At 37.4% G+C, this 20,884-nt stretch overlaps 1 protein-coding gene across 1 annotated transcript in view; it reads left to right on the top strand.

Moving 5' to 3' along the window:
* Window positions 1-20,289, top strand: part of SLC12A7 (solute carrier family 12 member 7) — a 65,860-nt gene extending 45,571 nt beyond the window's left edge. The window contains 11 exon segments of the mRNA XM_054057849.1: window positions 1,965-2,103; window positions 2,105-2,134; window positions 4,871-4,978; window positions 4,980-5,067; window positions 5,389-5,558; window positions 5,704-5,835; window positions 7,519-7,626; window positions 11,083-11,199; window positions 13,369-13,550; window positions 18,909-19,042; window positions 19,346-20,289. Of these exon segments, the coding sequence (XP_053913824.1) occupies window positions 1,965-2,103; window positions 2,105-2,134; window positions 4,871-4,978; window positions 4,980-5,067; window positions 5,389-5,558; window positions 5,704-5,835; window positions 7,519-7,626; window positions 11,083-11,199; window positions 13,369-13,550; window positions 18,909-19,042; window positions 19,346-19,437 (1,300 nt within the window). The 3' untranslated portion in view covers window positions 19,438-20,289.
* The last annotated feature ends 595 nt before the right edge of the window (window positions 20,290-20,884 follow it).

Genomic DNA, 20,884 nt, shown 5'->3' with positions numbered 1-20,884 from the left:
GCTACAAATATGGACAAACTGACTTGAAATTAAATCTATGTGGTGTTGTCATAGCTCTCCAGAGTGTAGAATTGTAATGCTTGATTGTAGATTCCACATTCAAAGAAACCGTCATCATTATTATCTGTCTCTATAGAAGAAATGCTGTAATTCCTTAAGTAGTTTTTTTTTGCTTCTATATATGTTCTGACATTCATAGTATAAATACTCAGAGGATCCATTATTTGTATAAATTCCATTTTTTGTGGCAATCCTTTTTTGTATAGCTTCATGTAATAGTAACACTTTCTGAATTACTTAGTTATCATTAAACAGAAAGTTTCACATTTGCTGTCCATTTGTATGTTAGATGTCCACCACTATTTTTGCAATATATTCTTTTTACTTAATAAACTATTGTTTTTTCTCAAAGCCATCACAAAAAATTACTTAGCATTTAAAAACAAAAGTATGTTTTCACATTGTCACTTCTGATGAATGTAATGCGAGTCACAGGGACTGTGGGGACACACACACACACACATTATCACTCTATGTGACACTTCAATTATAGTTGCTGCTATGTGATAGTATTCCTGGGTGCATGCACATGCGATGTTTTGTTGGCCCTGTAGTGTAATGGCACTAATTTTACCATTTGTCATGGAACTGATGCACATAAGCAGTTACTATGGAATATTATGAGCCACCACCTTAATCTGCGTGTGAAATTCGCATCTTGGAGGCACCGGTGTTGGATTGTTGACTAGAGCATTGCTGCTAAATCTTTGACGTCAGTTCAGTTCCAGATGAGTTATCCTTCTATAGTGTCAATGTAATTGCTAGAACTGGACCATCTTGTTACACCTTAAGCTGTGTTGGTTGACAGGAAAATTCTAAAAATGTTGGTTTGGGAAAAGTAAGCAGATTGGATATTGATTAAAGGAAACTGAGTGCATGTTCATCTATTACACAGTTGAAACTGAACTCGGAATGCTGTTAGTACGGTGAAGGGTATGACTGTCCTTTTGAAAGGGCCTGTTGCAGGTAGAGGAATGAGTGGACAAGAACGTCATGAAAATTCCAAAGGACAAGTGCAAAGTCCAGTACCTGGGACAGGCTTGTCCGGTGCAGTGGTACAAGGCTAGGAAACTCCTTTGATGAAAAGTAGCTGTGCTTCTGAGCAGATAGTAAGCCTGTGGTATGCCTTGGCAGTGACATGCTGGAGTGCATCAGCAGGAGTACAGTTACATATTGAAAAGTAAATATGAGGTGAAACAATAAATATAAACATAGGTAAATTGGGAAACTCTTTGCTCAGCACACATTAGAATGCATTTAGAATATTTCATCCAGTTTTAGACACCCTAATATAGGAAAGACATCAATAAGCTGCTTCAGCAGAGGACTGTGTCTCCTGTGGGGAGAGGCTGAGAGAGCTATGCTTATGCAGCTTGGAGAAGGCTTAAGGGAAGCCTACGTCTGGTATAAATTACTAGGAAACACCCAGTGCCTAAAAGCAGGTTACTGAGGTAGTCAGACTCCTTACAGCAGTATATGGTACAAGAATGAGAGAAGATGCTAAAATGGAGAAAGAAAAAACTAAAAAATTGAGGTGACAATAACTAAACATTTAAGAGATTACCCAGAGGTGATAATCTGTGTGTCTGTGTGTGTTTTCAATGTTTGACAACTTCAAGCAGCAGATTGACCTTGGAAGGGTGATAATTTTGATTCAGTAATTTTCTTGATAAAACTATTATTTAAGGTAGCTTTTTCAGAATGAGATTATGGTGGGTCAAGTAGGTACCCTGTACCTGAAGTGTTACTGCTATTGCAAATTATAAATTCTTTGCCTGATAGTTGAATTAAGCACATAATCCCCATTTTATTAATTGTTAATTTGGTTTTCCAAATTATTTCTTGCTTTTTTATATGTATATGTGCATTTAACTTTTTTTTTTGTTTGTTTGTTTTTTTGGCAGACCTCAACTTTTGGTCTTGTTAAACTTGGATAGTGAGCAGTTGGTGAAACATCCTAGATTACTTTCTTTCACCTCTCAGCTGAAAGCTGGTAAAGGGCTGACTATCGTGGGCTCTGTGCTCCAGGGAATCTACTTGGAATAAATGTACAGAAACTCAGAAAGCTGAAGAGGTGTGTAAAAGACAGCTTACAGGACACTTGTAACTTCTGTTAGTATTTAAATGTGAATCTAGATAACTCATATCTTTAATTAAAACAGACTATTATATTGAACAAAGTATCTGTTTTTTACTATCAGTACAGTCAATGATTATATATAAAGAATAGGTTGATGTGTGTAGCAAAATGTTTTATAAAATTTCCCAATAGGATGAGACAATGCTGATACTTCTTAGATTTTTATTTTCTTTAGTATTGAGACTCTTGGCTTACAATCAAATTACGTTCTTGGAAAAAGACAAGTGATAGATTTTTAGCAAATAGCCTTATAAAGAAAACAGATTTATTTAACATTTTATCTGACAAATGCAGGTGTTTGGCATAATTTCATCTTCCGGTTTTATACATGGTATTTTCAACGTTGTCCTAGAAATACATAGCACTAGGGTACTACTACTGCTATGTTGCTTAACTGTAAACAGCATCCTTCTTGAGATACTTCCTTTTTTGTTTGTTTGCTTGTTTCTTATTTATCCCATATCTCTAGAGCAGGTAGGATGAAGTAGGAAAAACAGTGAGTTGTCATGTAATTGAAAATGATGTATAACTGTAGTTATAAACTCAAGTGAGTTTAATTTGAATGTTCCTATTTTTTTTCCTGACAGCTTGTCAGTATTTGACTGTGCTACCTGATTGGAAATACATGGACATTTTTGTGGGAAGCCCTTGAAAATACTTGAACTTAGTTTTAAGTTGTCTCATGAAGGAAGAAGGGCTGTTAATAGACTGAGCTTCTGAAGAGCTATTGTTCATACAGCTTGAACTTAAAATGCAAAGCAGATTTTCCTTTTTGTTTGTTCTTAAACAACTTGTGTAGTTCTTCGTTTAATCCAGTATGGGGGTGACTCAGTAAAGATGATTGTATTTGCTTATCTCCTACTCCTAACTCTATAGAGCGGGAAAGCATTTTTAGACAATACCATGTTTTGTGTATTTTATTGAATACTATTGAAAAATGTATTGCCTTTAGAAAACTACTAAAAAGTCCACTGCCAAGTACGTTTCGATTGCCATTATATCTTCTAAAACTGCTTAATATCTTCAGAGCTGTTGAAAAGAATAGCAGTTAAATGTCTACTGTTTTGACCCAAGTTGTCTTCAAAGCTGCCTGAAAACACTTCAGACCTGCTATCTCTAAAATAGATGAGCATCTGAGATGTTGAAGTGGACTTAACAAAGCTAACTGCCCTTCTGCTCCCAGCATTCTTTTTTCCCCTTCCTCTTGGTATCCAGACTTGTCCCTAGTAGTTTTTCGAATAACAAACTATGAAGCCAGATGGGCTAGCTGATATCACATGAAAAAGCACCAATGCAGCAATTAGCTTGAAAATATGGTGGAAAAAGTCTAGCAATGATATACTGTGAAAGTGATTGTTATTAAGATGTTATCAACATGTGTGATTAGAAAACAAGACCAAGAATACAACCAGGCCTCTGAAATAAAATAAAGAATGACTTTAAACAGAAACTATGTATCCATGAAGATTTGAAGTGTTACCTGTAGTTGGCATCACTTGAAGTCAGTGACATTTTTGAGAGATGGAAGAGGAATGAATTTAAGGTAGACCTAATCCCCTGGTCCTCTAAAAAGGCAGACATGGTGTTATGGTCGAGGAGACTTGTGTTTTAAAATGGAAGAAAGATGAATTATGAAACTTTGAGCATCTGGAGGCCTCATTGGGTTTGGAGAATTTAAGCTAGATAATATTTTTATTAAGAAATTATGATTTCTTCTGTCTTTCTTCTAAAAAGAGGTTTAAACTTATATGCCCTCACAGATATTATTTGCACAGACAGGCTTACAAATTCTTGAAGACTTTTTTTTCTTCTACTAAACAGAATTTGTGATATGAGGCTACACTGAGCCAGTGCCAGGTATTTTGTGATCAAATTGTTCCTGATGGGTTTTGATAGGAATTTTGATGCTTTGGAAATTCCAGATTTTATGTGCTGTTTTTTTTTTAAACCATGCTGATGGGCTTATTAAAGTCATGCCTTTAAAACATAGTAAGTGCCAAAGCTGATGTTCACTTGTCAAACTTTATACTGTTTTGAGTGCTACTTTTAAATCTCTTGGTTTTGTGCCTGTATGATTGTCAGTATTTAAATGAAAGGTTGTCACCTGGAGATTAAAGGAGTGTGTGTAGTCAGTTTATCTTGTCATTGTTCAGCCAGTTATTTCAATTGTCTCCTGCACATCTATTTATCTATGTTGGAAGCTGATAAATAGCCTCTTTATGTCAAAGTTGTTTAAGGAGATTTGGTGACCTCTTCTTCTAAAGTTCTTGGTAGCATGTTTTTCCAAACACTTCCAATTCCTAAAGTAAGGAATTCTCATCCCAAAAATGTGGTGCTTTGTCGGTCAGCAAGTTTGACTTCACCTGAAGCAGTCTTGCTTTATTTATCTTTGTCAATGTGGTTTTTCTTGCATTGAGTGCATTATTTTTTGGAAACGAAAGGCTGAATAATTAAAAGTAATGAACAAGCTGTGTGGTGTCTTTTGGGGAGGTGTTTTGGGTTTTAGTTGCCAAAAGTGAACTGTGTTCACTTTTCTACAGTTAACAGTTTCTTGATGTCATTTGTACATTATAGCTAAGATTTTGCTTTTATTTACCGCTGTCACCTCTTATGGTGTTTATTAACAATGTTGATGACTGTGTTTCTCCTTGTGTAATCTTCCTTTTGCAGAATGTTAAGGCCTTAATGGGAGTAGAGAAGACTAAAGGATTTTGCCAGATTGTGGTGTCTCCTAATTTCAGAGATGGAATATCCTATTTGATTCAGTCAGCTGGTCTAGGGGGGGATGAAGCACAATACAGTCCTGATGGCATGGCCACAGTCGTGGAAGCAGACAGAAAATCGTTTCTCATGGAAAAATTTTGTTGGTACGTATTTATTGACTTTTTTCCTATGCATTTGTAATACAACTGTGTAACTAATATATGTTGTGTGGAAGAAATGTGATGCTGGACATCCAGTGGCCAATTGAATATTTCTCCACATCTGATTTCATGTGGAGTGGGTTTTCTCAGCCCTCAGTCTCTTCAACTGTGGCTTCTTTTGTTCTTCTCTTAAGCAGATTGGGTCACTGAACCCTGGGTGTTTCTGCCTCAGCAGAATCTGGAAGGATTTAAACTTTTGAATTTAAAACAAAAACAAAAGTTGTGAGTGAAACTATTAATCAAGTGTCTTGTTTTCCCTTGCAGATACTGTACGAGAAACAACAGCTGCTCAGCAAGCCCTGTTGGTGGCTAAAAACATTGACTTGTTTCCAACAAATCAAGAACGTTTTACTGAAGGAAACATAGATGTGTGGTGGATTGTTCATGATGGTGGTATGCTGATGTTACTGCCTTTTCTCCTTCGGCAGCACAAGGCAAGGAGAACACAAAATGCATGGGATTTCATTTTCTAGCAATAAACAGTTTTAGGGGTTTCTAATTAAATACTCTTTCACTTTGATAGTTATTATGATGATAGCAATCCCTGTTACAAATTGTTCTGAAGTATCTTTTTGATAGGTTTGGAGAAAATGTAAAATGCGTATCTTCACTGTCGCTCAAATGGATGACAACAGCATTCAAATGAAGAAAGATCTTCAGATGTTCTTATATCATCTTAGACTCAATGCTGAAGTGGAAGTTGTTGAAATGGTATGTTACTGCATTTTTTTAGGTGCAGTTGAGGCTAGCTAGACGTGGGAAAATGGATTTAGCATTTTTGCAACTGAGAGATGTTAGCCCAAATATAAAAAAATGAAAGATTGCAGCCTCACCAAGAACAAGAGATTTTTTACAGCAGCATTATCTTGCCATGTCACAGCGCTAGTCTGTGTGGTAGTGTGTTTAATGGTTTTGTAAGTAGAGTTGAGACTTTTTGATCTGTTAATGCCTACTTTATTTATGAGGGTTAGTCCATGGAGATAGCTCTTTCAGGAATGAAAAAGCTGTAATTTTTAACAGGCAGTTAAACGGAAGGCTGATTGAGCAACAATCCATGGTGTCCAACATTAGAGAGAATGAATATGTCCGTCTCTCCAACTGTGTTACGAATATGACAGTATATCAGTTGGTTTTGGCGTTAAACATCAAGACTATACAGCTACAGATTCATAGATGGGAGTAACAGAATGAATTTTGTAATTTTTTTCCCTTCTTAATTATGGGTTGTAACTGCTAAAGACAAAGGACTGAAGCTGCAATCTGTGTAGAATTGCTTTTTTTGGCAACTAAGGAAGAATTTCATTTCTAGCACTCAAAGGTGACTGATACAATGTCCAAAGTAAGGCCAAAAAAACTCACCCCACTCACCCCTCAAACCCTCACACCACTTACAAACAAGCAAAAGAAAAACCACCAATAAATATTTTAAACTCATTATGAAGTGGGATGAAGGAAGATGGGTCAGCTGGTTCAAACTTCATGCCACCACCAGCAAAACCTATTGAAAAGGTATATCTTGCTGATTGGCCTTAAACAAATTTTAAGACTCACTAGAATGAATTGCGGAAAAAAAGGTTTGTGAAAGAGTTGTTTAGCATTTTGAACTAGAAAGTGTGATGACTACTTCTATTTACTTTATTTTTGTTTTGTTTAGAGTACTGAATATAAAAGACTAAAATGCTCTGGTATGTGTAGGTGAAAAGAGACAGAATGCCATAGAAAAGGTGCAGCCTTGGTTGGCTTTTGAGCAGAAGATAGCATGGGAGGTACAATTTACTTTTTTCTTAGGTGAATTGTATTTAACGCTGAGAATCTTCAAAAAGATGAGATGCATTACGAGTCAGTGATAGTGATGGCTGCTATACATTTTTACATTGTGTATTAACTTTCGGTTGATGTGAGAATGTGCTGGATTTCTTCATCTATTTGTGCACATTTCTCACTGATGAGAGGATGTGTTAATTTTCTATATCTAGACAGTTTTGAAAGAAACAAGTGCGCACACATGCTGAGGAGGCAGCAAAGCAGACCCAGTTTAAAAAAGAGCTTTCAGACATTTCTAATTTCTGCAGCCTGGTTGGAATAGAATAATGGAAAATCTGTCCCGAGTACCTCAAATTTAGATAAAAATCACATTGATATTGGTATAGTAGGATAATTAATTGTACAGGATTGCTGTTTGAAGGTGAAAGTTTAAAAAAGCGGATAAAAATGGTTGATCAGTTATGTGCTTGGGATTACTCTAATGCCATAAATAAGCTCAAGACAGGAGTGACACCTGCAGGAGTGAATGTAGTACACTGTCTAAACATTGTTCTTTTGAGTATTACTTTTCTCCTGATATAGTGGGGTTTTTTTCTTTTTAATGAATTTGAAATAATACTTCTTTTGTAGTTTGAAAACGATATTTCTGCGTTCACATATGAGAAGACACTTATGATGGAACAGCGATCTCAAATGCTAAAACAGATGCAGCTATCAAAGAATGAAAGGGAAAGAGAGGTAGGGACTTCAACTTTGCAAGATGTTCTGTGAAAATTCTGAAACTAGTGTTTTTTGGTCATGGCTTCTATTGAGTTTTCTAACTAGTCAGAAGCAATTCTATATTAGTTTCTCTACAGCAAGTTTCACTTGCAGGATTGAAAAAATGTGGAAAAAAGAAAACGTTTTTATTTGAACAGGTGTTTATAGTTTTCCAGTTCTCTTTAAGATTAGTATAAATATTTACTACCAAAACATTTGAGCATAAGTATGGGATATATCCAGAATTATCCATACTTGACATGTATCGGTAGCCTAATGTTCCCAATTATTCATCTGATGTTTGTGACTTGGTCTTGTTCAATTTGCATGAACCAAGTTTTAGTTTCTGCATTATTTTGCATGTTTTATGTATTACATATTGTTTCTGGAGCCAAATTAGGCTGACCTATAATCTTATGATACCCAAATGGGAATTCTACATTTGCTACTCCCCTACTCTTGCTAGCCCCAGGTGGTATTTTCACATTGTAGTGACAAGCTTCATGCAGCTGTAATTTTGTGAATATTTGTAGCTTTTTAATCTCTTTCTCTTTCATCTTGTGCTTCTACCCCCTCATTTATTCTGTTAACTATCCAATTATTATCAACACTCTCTAGTGATGTAAAATGTATTAAATGCTTTGGCTTTGCTATCACTTATAGTGTTTTACCTCCCATGTCAAATAGAAGTGTTACTAACTGTGTTTAACTGCTGATTTGTAAAATAACTAGGGCGTTTTCTTGTGGCATTTCCTGTCTACTGATAATTGTAACTCATTTTATGCCTAAGCTTTTTTTGGTATTAGTCCTACAAGTGCGTGCAATGCATGTTGTTTTTTCTTTCCATTTTGCAGGATTTTTTATGGTTCCTAAAGATGCCTTATATTGCTAAAACAATGTGCTGCTGTAAATCACCTTTCTTCTCATCTGCACCATGATGTTTTGATCCAAGCCTGCCTAACATCTTTTCAGTAAAAAACAAGCTCTCCTGAACTCTTTGCTCAGTGTTTTTCCTCATTTCTGTATTGAACACTTGTATTTTTCCAGTGGAGTTTGAGTTGACTAATCTATCTACAGTAGGCTTCTGAGGATTTAACTTCCTTATATATGGTCTATACCATATAAATTGTAGCGGAGACAAAATAGTTTCTTCTCAGCTCCATGACTTGGTTGGAATCGGCACTACATAAGTGTTGTTGGCTTAAAAGTTTTCATTTATTTCTCCCCCTCCCCCAACATATATTTTTATTACTCGGTTTTTGAATGTAACCATCATCATTATAGCTTCAGTTTGTTCCTTCATATCAGGCAGTGTAAAATCCGAGGTGTTCAAAATACCATTGAATATATTTCATGGTCTGAAGTAAAATCCTTGATTATTCCAAGAACTTCTGACTTATTTCCTGCTTTGTTCAAGACCAAAAGCCATATCCATCCTTTGTTTCCAATTAGGTTATCTTAATCTACCTTGTTGTGGGTTTTTTTAATCAGAAAATGCCTTGCTTCTTCTGGAGCTCAGCTTGTGTTGTGTTGATGCACGCGATGTGCCAGGCCCTTTCTTAATTTCATCATCATCTTTTAAATGAGCTGAACCATCCCCTCTGGTTATATGACAGCCTCCAAAATATTTCTGTCATTACTATTGCAGGTTCAAATTTAGTTTTGCATTTGTTTTTATTAGCTATCTCCAGACACTCAAATATAAACCTGATATTCCAACTTTGAATCGTGCTTGTAGTTTTGTGTCCTGTTACCACCAAGATTAGTATTTTAACTTTGCTTTTGTGCTCGTACCTCTTCAAACAAGAGAGAGGATTTGTTTTCATATAGCTGTTTCTTTCGCTGTTTCCCTCAGGCATGCTCTTATCCATGAATAATCACTCTCTCTTCTGTCACTTTAAATGTGACTTTATTGGATCTTGCCCCCTGGGTTTTTTTGTGGATCTGAGACACAGGAGCTCATGAGATTTTTGTTTCCTGTTGAAAAAAACTTGGTTTCTGTTCAAGTGTAAATATACCACATGCCTGCAAAGCATAAGATCTGCAGACTTGGGTGCAACTGCCAAACATTTCTTTATTTGACTTTGACAATAGTACTGCAAAAATGAAAGAAAATGTGGAGCCTCATTCACTTCCTTGCTGCCCTTACTGGTTGTTGTTGGCTTCCTTCTCTGGCTAGTCCTGGCCAGTGACTAGGGACTGATCATAGAATCATAGGATGGTTTGGGTTGGAAGGGACCATGAAGATCCTCTAGTCCAAACCTTCCTGCAGTGAGCAGAGACATCTTCAACTAGATCAGGTTTCTCAGAGCTCCTTCCAACCCTAGCTGGAATGTTTCCAGGGATGGAGCATCTACCACCTCTATGGACAACCTGTTCCAGTGTTTCAGCATAAAAAATTTCTTCCTAATATCTAATCTAAACCTGTCCTCTTTTAGTTTAAAACCATTGCCCCTCGTCCTATTGCTACAGGCCCTGCTAAAAAGTTGTTCCCTATCTTTCTTATAAGTCCCCTTTAAGTACCGACAGGCCGCAATAAGGTCTCCTCAGAGTCTTCTCCAAGCTGAACAATCCTAGCTCTCTCAGCCTGTCTGTCATAGTGGAGGTATTCCAGGCCTGTGATCATTTTTGTAGCCCTCCTCTGGACCCGCTCCAGTAGGTCAGTGTCTTTCCTGTGCTGAGGACTCTATAGAACTGGACACAGTATTCCAGGTATGGTCTCACCAGAGCAGAGTAGAGGGGCAGAATCTCCCCCCTCTACCTGCTGGCTGTGATTCTTTTGTTGTAAACCAGGATATGATTGGCTTTCTGGGTTGCAAGCACACATTGCTGGCTCATGTCCAGCTTCTCAACCACCAGATTGCCCAGCCTGTGTCACTACTGAAAGTTGCCCCAATCCAAGTTCAGGACTTTGCACTTCACCTTGTTGAACCTCATGTGCTATTTTGCAGATTGCTGCTAGGTAGGATGGGCAGAAAAATGAGTACATGTAGATGAGAGCACAATCACAGTTTGCAAGTCACTGGGAAACAAAATTAGTGTTTAGAGAAAAAGCAGCTTTCTCATCTACTTCATTTTTTTCATACTTCTGGTTGTAACAGAATAAAGTCAGTACCCCTGAGTCTTCGTATATGTGAAGGGATGTGACCCTCATAAACCCTCATAAATGATTATTTGAGGTTGCCAAACTGAAGGATTCAATTCACTTATGTTTTCACAAATCTCTGTGAAGAGACTTCATAACTAACTGTTAAACGTTAGAGCCCATAGTAAGTATAAACAAGTGGCATGTTTGTGAAAAAAAACAAGGTTATAACAAGCTATGATAGCAAATCTCATCTACTGAAATGAAGACACTTTTTATTTTGAATAATATGATCATCTGCTTTTTTCTGTGGACTGCTTTTTTTGTTATTGGTAACCTTTTTGTCCCAGATTCAGAGCATCACTGATGAGTCTCGAGGCTCAATCAGAAGAAAAAGCTACTCCAGTCCACAGTCCTTTGGCCAAGATGCACAGGCACTGCTGACTAGTGATTATCAGGAGGAGGAGGTAGTAGAATATAGTACTGGCTAGATATGTTTTCCCGTTGCAACACTTGAAATGCCACTATTGCAAGTAGAACTATAAATGAACAACTTGACCATTCGTTATTATGGAATAATTCTTCATAAATTTTAATTTTACTGTTTTTCTAAATTTGTTATCTTACCCTATATTTTTTTCTCTAGTGAATGCTTCTGACATGAACTACATCCTATTTTTCTCACATGTAATTTCCATAAAAGAAACTCTTATGATTCTTAAGAGCCAGAAGCCTTATATCTCTTAAAGTTTTAGTAGTAAATACTCCATTAGTAAAAATATCTCATGCTTTCGCAAAGCCTTGCCTGCCTTTGCAGTTCCTACGTTGAAGCACTGAAGCTTCACAGAGACTATAGGTATGCTGGGGCTTTTTAAGGAGATTTCTATGCTTATTGGCAAGTCATTATTAACTCTTAAATGTCATTACTATTTTCTGCTTGGTGGGTATGAAAGGAAATGGAGTGATGGAATCAGTGGTTTTAGTGTGCACTTGAAGTGTTGCTCTTATCTAAAGATGTGTAGCCTAGTTTGTAGAAATGCTGTTTAGCTTTGTGTTTCCCTTTCTGCATGAAGTATGAGAACCTGTGGTATTCCACGTAATAAAGTTGGTAGCAAGATAGGACTGACAAAAATGTCCTTTTGTTGTCTTTGCATTTTTATAAACATGTTCTATAGGTCTAAAACATCTCTTGGCCTCACTTTCTAAAAATGGCATACTTTCTTCCATTGAAACATAGTTATGCTGAACTAATTTTATGGTTGTTAGTTTGAAGTTTTAATTTATTGGATACTGCTGTATGGCAACGTATAGTATCTGCATTTTGTATTCTTGTGGTAAAACTGCATTCACAGTAACTTCTGATTCGTAGTCTTGACTCATGATTTAATCTTCTGGGGAGATAGGAAGACTGTCAAAGAAATAGATATTTATGTGAACCTCAGAACTGAACTCTAGGATTTGGGAATCCTCAAGGATAGGGACTAGGGAAACAATTTAGGAATAATATAGAAGCTCTTAAGCATTTAAAACCAGATGCATTTACAATTTGTGAAGCACTAGGGGATTGGCTGTTCAGAGATAAAGTAGTTTTCTCATCTGCTTTAATTTTATTCATGCTTTTGATTGTGACCTGAGTGCAATTTATTCTTCCAAATCATCGCATATGATGAGGGACATGACCATCACTAAGATTTGAATAATTGAGGTTCCCAAATGGAACTTCAACTGATGATATAACAAGTATCTGAAGAGATTTCATAGCTGCTAAAGATCTTCAAAAAAATCCAAAACAAACACCCTCAAAAACCACACACCAAAAAAACCAACCACTCCCCCCAAAAGAGAACACCCCAAACCACCCCAAAGCTTACAATTTTAAGAGTCTAAGGTACTCTGTTGTTCTGTTGCTTTTGATGGAAGCCTATGGACAAAGTATCACAGGGGATAATTAGTAAGTGAGTGTGTTAAAAATTTCTTCCTTCCTCAAGAGAAGCAAAGGGAATGGGAAACAGAGAACACAGAAGTGTCTAAGCATGTGGGAACAATAATGTTGTGTTCTTAGGATTGTGATTTGAGTTTCTGCTGTTATAAGGGAAGAGAAAAGCACCTTCATGGTTAGATTGATTGGCTTTTGTTATGTTATGTGCACTTGCATGCATAATCTAATGGAACGTAACTGGCCTTCACTTCAGCCAGTCCAACTTTGTACTATTGGGATCATGATAGTCATGCTGGTAGGTGAGCTAAAGGCACGTTAAATGCACAGTGTTTGAAACAGTAACCGAGAAAATAAAAATGTACTGATGAAGAATGAGATTACTGGCTTTCAAGTTTTTCACTTGCAAAACCCTTGGTGTTAATAGTAAGTAGCCTGAGGCTGGATCCAACCTCGCTTTGCTTCATGACAAAAACATGTCAGGCCAGATGTAATCCTGCAAATATAGATAAATAACTACCTTTTTACAAGCAGTTTCATGTCATGCTAAAGTCAAAACAGTCTGGCATTTAATAAAATAATCTGCATTTTTCTGTATCTTCTTTTGACTGCTTTGAAGTTCCTTTACAAAATTTTCATATGTGATCTACAAATGCTCTTTTTGGCTGAATCTTGAGGTCGTTGTTTGTTTTGTGGCCAGGCTCAGCTGATTCATGATAGAAACACTGCCTTGCACTCAGCTCCAGCAATCAAAGCAAGTGTGGCTGCTGCTGTGCCGGAAAAAGTGCAAATGACCTGGACTAAAGAAAAGCTTGTAGCTGAAAAGCATAAAAACAAAGATTCAAATGTACCTGGCTTTAAAGATATTTTCAACATGAAGCCGTAAGTATACACGTGGTGTCTGGAGTTGTGTATTTTATTGTGTGTGTTTTAGTGTGGAGGGCGTTCGGGGTTTTGTTTTGTTCTGGGCTTTGTTTAAGAGATTCTGTTTTATTTAAAGTCAAGTACAGACATGGTCTTCCCATGCACTTCACTTTATGAAACTGGCATGCACTCGGGTGGAACAATGGCTGTGAAGAGTTATTCACAAAAATGTTGTGAATGAAGCATAAATATGACAGACTTCATACTGTAAACAGATGTAGTAGGCACAAAACCAGTGGCAGAAAGACATCAGCTTGTTTGCTTCCTCATGTTATGATTCAAGCACATACATGCATCTTTTCCAAGTTATGGAAGAATGCAGTTATAAGTGTGGCCTAGACTATTTTCTGCCCATACCCAAAGCAAAACTGTGGGTGTCAAGAGAAATTTTAAAATAATCTTAAATAGTCTTAAATAATTGGACTTGTAGAGAGCAGAGTTAGAAGGTGCAACTAGAATCAGCACATTAAAATTGTAAGTTGCTTTGTGAATTTGCTCTGAACTGTTAAGAATCAGTTTGCCTTCTACAAATTCCAGAGATCATCTTGCTCATACTCTAAAGCACTGGTTTTATTCTGGGCTGTGCTTTTGAATTTCAGTTCAAATTCTTAGGGTTGTTTGTTGTGGTTTTGGTGTTTTTTTATTACTATCTTGGAAATATTTCTTATTATTCCTTCAGAATTGTGCAAAACAGAGATGTCAGATATTACTATTTTAGAACTCTGTATGTGGTTGACAGTAGAAATAACAGTTAAAACTTGGTATGCCTGTACAATATATTAATATTGTTTAATTAAAAATGTACCTGATGACATAAATATTTTTTTCCCCTGTGCATTTGCTTCCCATCCATGTAGAGAATGGGGAAATCTGTAAGTCAAAATTTCATTTCACTTAAGCAACTTTCATTTCACTTGAGCCACCTGGTTCTTGTGGTCCTGTACATTGTATGCATGCTTCCTAAATCATGATTTGCAATGTGTGTTTTATGTTGTACATTGTTTTCTATACTAGGATTTAGCATTTATCACTGAAAAAATATTCATCATGACTTCTTAATCTTTTCTTCTAAATAAGCTTTTCATTCAAGGTAAGTCATAGGACATGCGTTTTAGTTTCCTGTAGAAATGTAACACTTGACAGTATTCCTCTACACTAGTGTAATAATTAGCTTTCTAATTAATTACATTAAAAAGTTAATATTTTTGTTCTGAAAAAGTAGCACCCATTGTGATGTAACTACTTGGACAATAAGGATGAATTTGTTCACAAAGGGAACTTGCACATCAAATGCCAGTTCTTGCCTCCCTTCTACCAAGCCATGCATGTGTATAACAAGTTCAGATATACATTGGGTATGACAGCATATAAAAACGGGACACTGCATCTCAATTTGTTCTTGGGTGGGACTGACTAGTGACTGCTCTGCTGTTTTTCAGAACCCAGTGACTTTTCAATTTGTCTTTTTAACAAACTGACCTTCACAGGAAAACTTAGACAGCTTACTTTGTGTACCATGTCTGATTTCAATTCTATCTGCGCTTGAAGCCTAAATGAATGTAGTCAGCCTCGATTCACTTTGTACGCTGTATACTTTTATCAGTTTGAGCCTTTATTTCAGTGTTGTATTCTTTCCCATTGCGTCTTTCTCCTGCATTTTATCTTTAGTTTAACATATTTCTACTTTAATATTTATACACCTCTTCAGTTTTATACTTTTGTGTCACTTTCTTCATAGTTGTTCTTTGGTCGTCTCAAGCTCCTGTTCTGCTTCTGAAAAACTGAGCTTCAGATATTCTTTATTTTTTCAAAATGCCCCTGCAGTTGTGGGTGATGTGACGGTTGGAGGCCATTTTAGGCATAGCAGTCATGAAATGATAGTGGTTTTGGTTCTTGGAGAAGTGAGGAGGGGGGATCAGCAGAACTGCCACCTTGGGCTTCTGGAGGGCGGACTTCAGCCTGTTTAGGAGACTGGTTGACAGGGTCCCCTGGGAGGCAGTCCTGAAGAGCAAAGGAGTCCAGGAAGGCCAGACATTCTTCAAGGATGAAGTCTTAAAGGTGCAAGAACAGGCTGTCGCCATGTGCTGAAAGACAAGCCAGTGGGGAAGACAGCCAGCCTGACTGAACAGCGAGCTTTATCTAGAACTTGGGAAAAACAAGAAGAGTTTATGACCTTTGGAAGAAGAGGCAGGCAAGTCAGGAGAATTACAAATATGTCATGAAGTCATGCACAGAGAAAATTAGGAGGGCCAAAGCCCAATTAGAACTTAATCTGGCTACTGTGGTAAAGAACAATAAAAAAATTTTGTATAAATGTACTAGCAGCAAAAGGAGGGCTAAGGAGAGTCTCTAGTCTTTATTACATGTGGGAGGAAACTTACCATCGAAGGATGAGGAAAAGGCTGAGGTACTTAATGCCACCTTCACCTCAATCTTTAATAATAAGACCAATTGTTCTCTGGGTACCCAGCCCCCTGAGCTGGAAGATGAGGTGAGGAGCAGAATGGACTCACTGTAATCCAAATGACCTGCTACACCACTTAGACATACACAAGTCTTTGGGGCTGTAGAGATTAACCTGAGAGTATGGAAGGCGAAAGTGCTCACCAAGAAATTTCCCATTATTTGTCAGCAGTTCTGGCTAACTGAGGAGGTCCCAGTTGACTGGAGGTCAGCAAATGTAACGCCCATCTACAAGAAGGGCAAGAAGGAAGAGCCAGGAAACTACAGGTCTGTCAGCCTGATATCAGTGCAAGGGAAGCTTATGGAGTAGGTCATCTTGAGTGCTTTCGTGCAGCACATACCAGTCAACATGGGTTTCGGAAAGGCAGGTCCTGCTTAAGTAATCTGATCTCCTTCTATGTTAAGGTGATCTGGCTAGTTGATGAGGGAAAACCTGTTGTTGTTACCTATCTAGATTTTAGTCAACCTTTTGACACAGTTTGCCATGGCATTCTCCTGGAAAATCTAGCTTCTCAATACTTGGACGGGCATATTCTTCATTGGGTAAAAAACTGGTGGGATGAACAGACCCAGAGAGCCGTGGTGAATGGAGTTGCATCCAGTTGGTGGCTGGTCAAAAGTGGTATTTCCCAGGGCTCGGTGTTTAGGCTGGTTCTGTTTAATGTCTTTATCGATGATCTGGATGAGGGAATTGACTGCACCCTCAGTAAGTTTGCAGACAACACCAGGTTGGACAGGAGCGTTGATCTGCTTGAGCAAAGGGAAGCTCTGCAGAGAGATCTGGACAGGCTGGCTTGATGGCCCAAGGCCAACTGTGTGGATTCAGCAAGGCCAAATGTTGGATCCTGCACACAGGCCACAACAACTGCACACTTGGAGACAAATGGCTGGAGAGCTGCCTGGCAGAAAAGGACCTAGGGGTGTTGGTTGTTGACAGCTGGCTGAAAATGAGTCAGAAGTGTGCCCAGGCGTCCAAGAAGGCTAATAACGTCCAGGCTTGTATTAAAAAGTTATGTGGCCAGGAAGACCAGGGAAATGATCAGCCCCTTGTACATGGTGCTAGTGAAGCTGCACCTTCAATATTTTATTCAGTTTTGGACCCCTTGCTTCAAGAAAGACACTGACGTGCTGGAGCATGTCCTAAAAAGGGTAACAAAGCTGGTGAAGGGTGTTCACGTTCAAGTGATAGGGTGAGAGGAAATGGCCTTAGGGACATGGTTTAGTGGTGGGCTTGCTTGTGTTGGATTTACGGTTGGTGATCTTAAAGGTCTTTTCCAACCTAACTGATTATGTGATTCTGCAAAATCAAAGATGAAAAAGCAACACGAGACATGCTACTTCTAATAGTATCCTGTTAACAGCTTTTCCATTCAGAGTGAAAAAAAAATGGGACTTAGTAGAACACTGCTATGTATGCTCCCAGCACTCTCGGTCTTTCTTGGTCCCATGTGCTTGAATGAACATTTATCTGGCTGCTGTTCTCAACCACATGCGTATTTCTACAATCTGAGGGTGGTTCTAGGATTCAGTGTTGCTGTAGTCCTCTGAAACAACCTCTGGTAATAGAATAAAGTTGTGCATTTCCTTTTGTAAATTTTGGCCTCCTAAATGTTTTTATTTTGGGAAAAGAGACCTCATTTAATTTCTGTTGTTTACTTGAGCTGAAACAGTCCTGGGGTTTGCACTGGAAATTTAATTGCTGTTAGTGGAATGCAAAAGACACCAAACTTGATCAGGCACTTCAGAGAATGTCTTATGTCCTGCTGCTACTAACCTGCCGGTCTTCTGTCAGCCATAGGACAGCATGTGAGCCCAGCTGAGCCAGGGTATAGTTGTGCTTTTACTGTGAGACCACTAGTTACAGTGCTAAGAAAACTACAAAGGACAGAATGATCTGAGTGTCTTATTATATCAGCATACCAGTATCTTCATTCTTGAGAGGTGCTGTCATCCTGTGTTTCCAAGGTTCCCTTTGAAGTAACTGACTTCACTTGTAAGGAATCTTCTTTTGGGCAGCAGATGTTTTAGATAAATGGACTAAAGAAGACAGGAAATTTCTGTTGCACCATCATGTATGGCTCATTTCCACTCTTGGTTAATTTTACACAGATGACAATTTTGGAAACTATAAAGAAACTGTGCTTTTGTTCCAAAGAGCAACTAAATCTTCCAAGGTAGATCCTCAAGTAAAGAAATCTCTGAAGTCCTAGTAGTTTCTTCCTCTTCCTCACAGATTTACAACAATACTACTTATGGATGCAATGAGGAAAACATTAGTTAATATTGATAATGGAAGAGGAGAGGCTCAATTCCAGTTCATTGCTTACTGCCCTACTGTTACGATATGAGAAACTAGTAATTTTTTAATAATTCTGTGCTGTTTCTGAATTTTCTTCACCAGGTTTATGGTATTCTTGTAATGTTTCCAAAGATGCATGAGCGAAAAATACATAAGTGCTATAATGTTCCTGTAATTCCTTTTTTTGTACTTTTTTTTACAGATCCACTTACCTTTCAATAATAATTCAATAAACTGGATTCTCAACGCTTTTGACTAAGCTTTACTTTTACTTCAACTTTGTAAAAGATAGGTGACAATTGGAAGATTTGTGCGTTTTGACAGTCTTAGAGATAGTTTCAGAGTTAAATGTCCTTTTCAGAGGAAAAAACATCTGTTAAACTTTGGTATTGTATTTTTCTCAAATTTATTTTGTATGTGTGCAAATACTGTAGTCCATGAAAATAGCTTATTCTATGTGGTTATAGATTGAATTTATAAATTAAAATACATAACATGTAATTGAAATACATAAATATTGTGACAATACTTTAAAATGTTTGTTTGCATGCTAGGAATCAGTCTAATGTAAGAAGAATGCACACAGCTGTAAAGCTCAATGGAGTGGTGCTTAATAAATCACAGCATGCTCAGCTGGTTCTCCTGAATATGCCTGGACCTCCTAAAAACAGAAAAGGGGATGAAAACTGTATCCTCTACTATATTGCTTCCATATTTCTTGACCTCGAGAGTCTGATTTTTGTGATTGTGCCCTTGTCTACCTTTTGGGATAGCCATTAGTAACCAAGTATAAGTTTGCCTTTAAGAAAACGAGTTTTGATTCACTTCCATGTCAGCAAGTAGATGGATCACGTAATGGCAGTAAAAGGTGAAACAGGAAAACTTCATGAAATTATTCAACTTGATTTTTGCATCATGTCAGACTTTATGAGAAATTAGTGGCTATTTTGTTTCTTTTCTGAATAAATTCCTTGACTTAATGATACTTCAGATATGGAATTTTTGGAAGTTCTGACAGAAGGTTTGGATAGAGTTCTCCTGGTCCGAGGCAGCGGGCGCGAAGTGATCACCATTTATTCTTAACCTGTTTGCACATTCTGTTCATCCTCACCCTGTCCTCCAAAGTGAGAAAACAAAGTCGTTTGCCATAATTTGAGCAACTTTGTTACGAATTAAAGTGCATTGAAAATTACCTGCAAGCTGAATCTTCTGATGATATATTCTCATTTTTCTAATAAAAATTATATTTAAATTATATTTGAAGAAGATAGATTTACATGGAAAATATTTCTGTAGTGAATTAGTAAATGGTGGATGGGTTCAGATATTTGTGTAGCATATTCTGACACTTGTTAAACTGTGGTGTAACACAAGAAGGGAAATGACAATGCAGTGATATTTTTTAAACATATAGAAATGTAAGCAACTTTTGATGATTTTAATCTTTGTTCTGCATCTAAATAAAAGGGAATTGGTTTAGGAAAAGTTGGCTTCCTCCGTTACCAAAATGCTGCTGTGTTGCTTCTGTTGGGATTAGTCCTGGTTCAGGAAACTTCATTCATAAATATATACAACCACTCAAACTTGTATATTGTGTGCATAAGCGTTTCTCTGAAGTTCATGATCTGCCACACTTATTTTAATAACACATGACTATTTAAAAGTACTTTAAATGAAGCCTCCAGTTGACATTAGTAGTAAATAGACAAGTTGTGTGATTTTTTTTTTCTTTTAACAAGCTACTAGCAGTCATAGTGTACTGCACAATTATACTAGTGAAACCTGAGATCATCCAACTCAATAGGAAGCCTGTGATGCAGTAACTCCACCTGGTTGCAGATATAATTGTAACAGTTGATAAACGACTGCAAGCTGGTTAATGAAATGCAATCCTTTTTTTTTTTTTTCAAATATGTATATTTTGAAAATGTATGTGTTGCTGTTTAAAATAAAATTTGCTTTGCTGAACTGAACAAGCTCTTGAGCGTTTTGCATTTGAAATTGTTCAACAAACTGGTTTTTGTAGCAAATCTTTGCTTCTGTCAGAATTCTGCCCCTTTTTGGGCACTATTTAGTTTTGTAAATATTGTTTAAGACCTAAGTTGGGTATTGGAAGATTGTTCTACTCTAAAAGAATGTTTTTATTCAAACATATATAAATTATTGTATAATGCAGTCAACATCTCTGTTAGTCAGACTGCGACAGCAGTGATGCAGCACCCAAATACCTGACTAAGCTCAAGGCCAGCACTTCTATCACAGTGCTCTCAGGCAGAGCAAAACAAAGTTATAAACAGCAAAGGCTGAAGGTAGCCATTGCCACTCACTGTACTTTGATATACAGCAACACATGAACGCAAAGATGACCCACTGAACTTCAATGGCTCCCAAACACTGCTGAGGCACTGCAAAAGACACTAGCAAGGGCATGCTGCACACCAGGAACTCTGCTGGGACAACTGCAGGAAAGTCAAGGGAAGAGAAGGCTGTGGAATGCAGGACAAGGGGAGACCAAGTAAGGGAAGGGAAG

Source organism: Cuculus canorus, chromosome 2 (assembly GCF_017976375.1).
Source record: "Cuculus canorus isolate bCucCan1 chromosome 2, bCucCan1.pri, whole genome shotgun sequence".
NCBI classification, from domain to species: Eukaryota; Metazoa; Chordata; class Aves; order Cuculiformes; family Cuculidae; genus Cuculus; species Cuculus canorus.
Note: the sequence above shows the minus strand (reverse complement) of the source record. Positions and strands in the feature narration are given on the sequence as shown.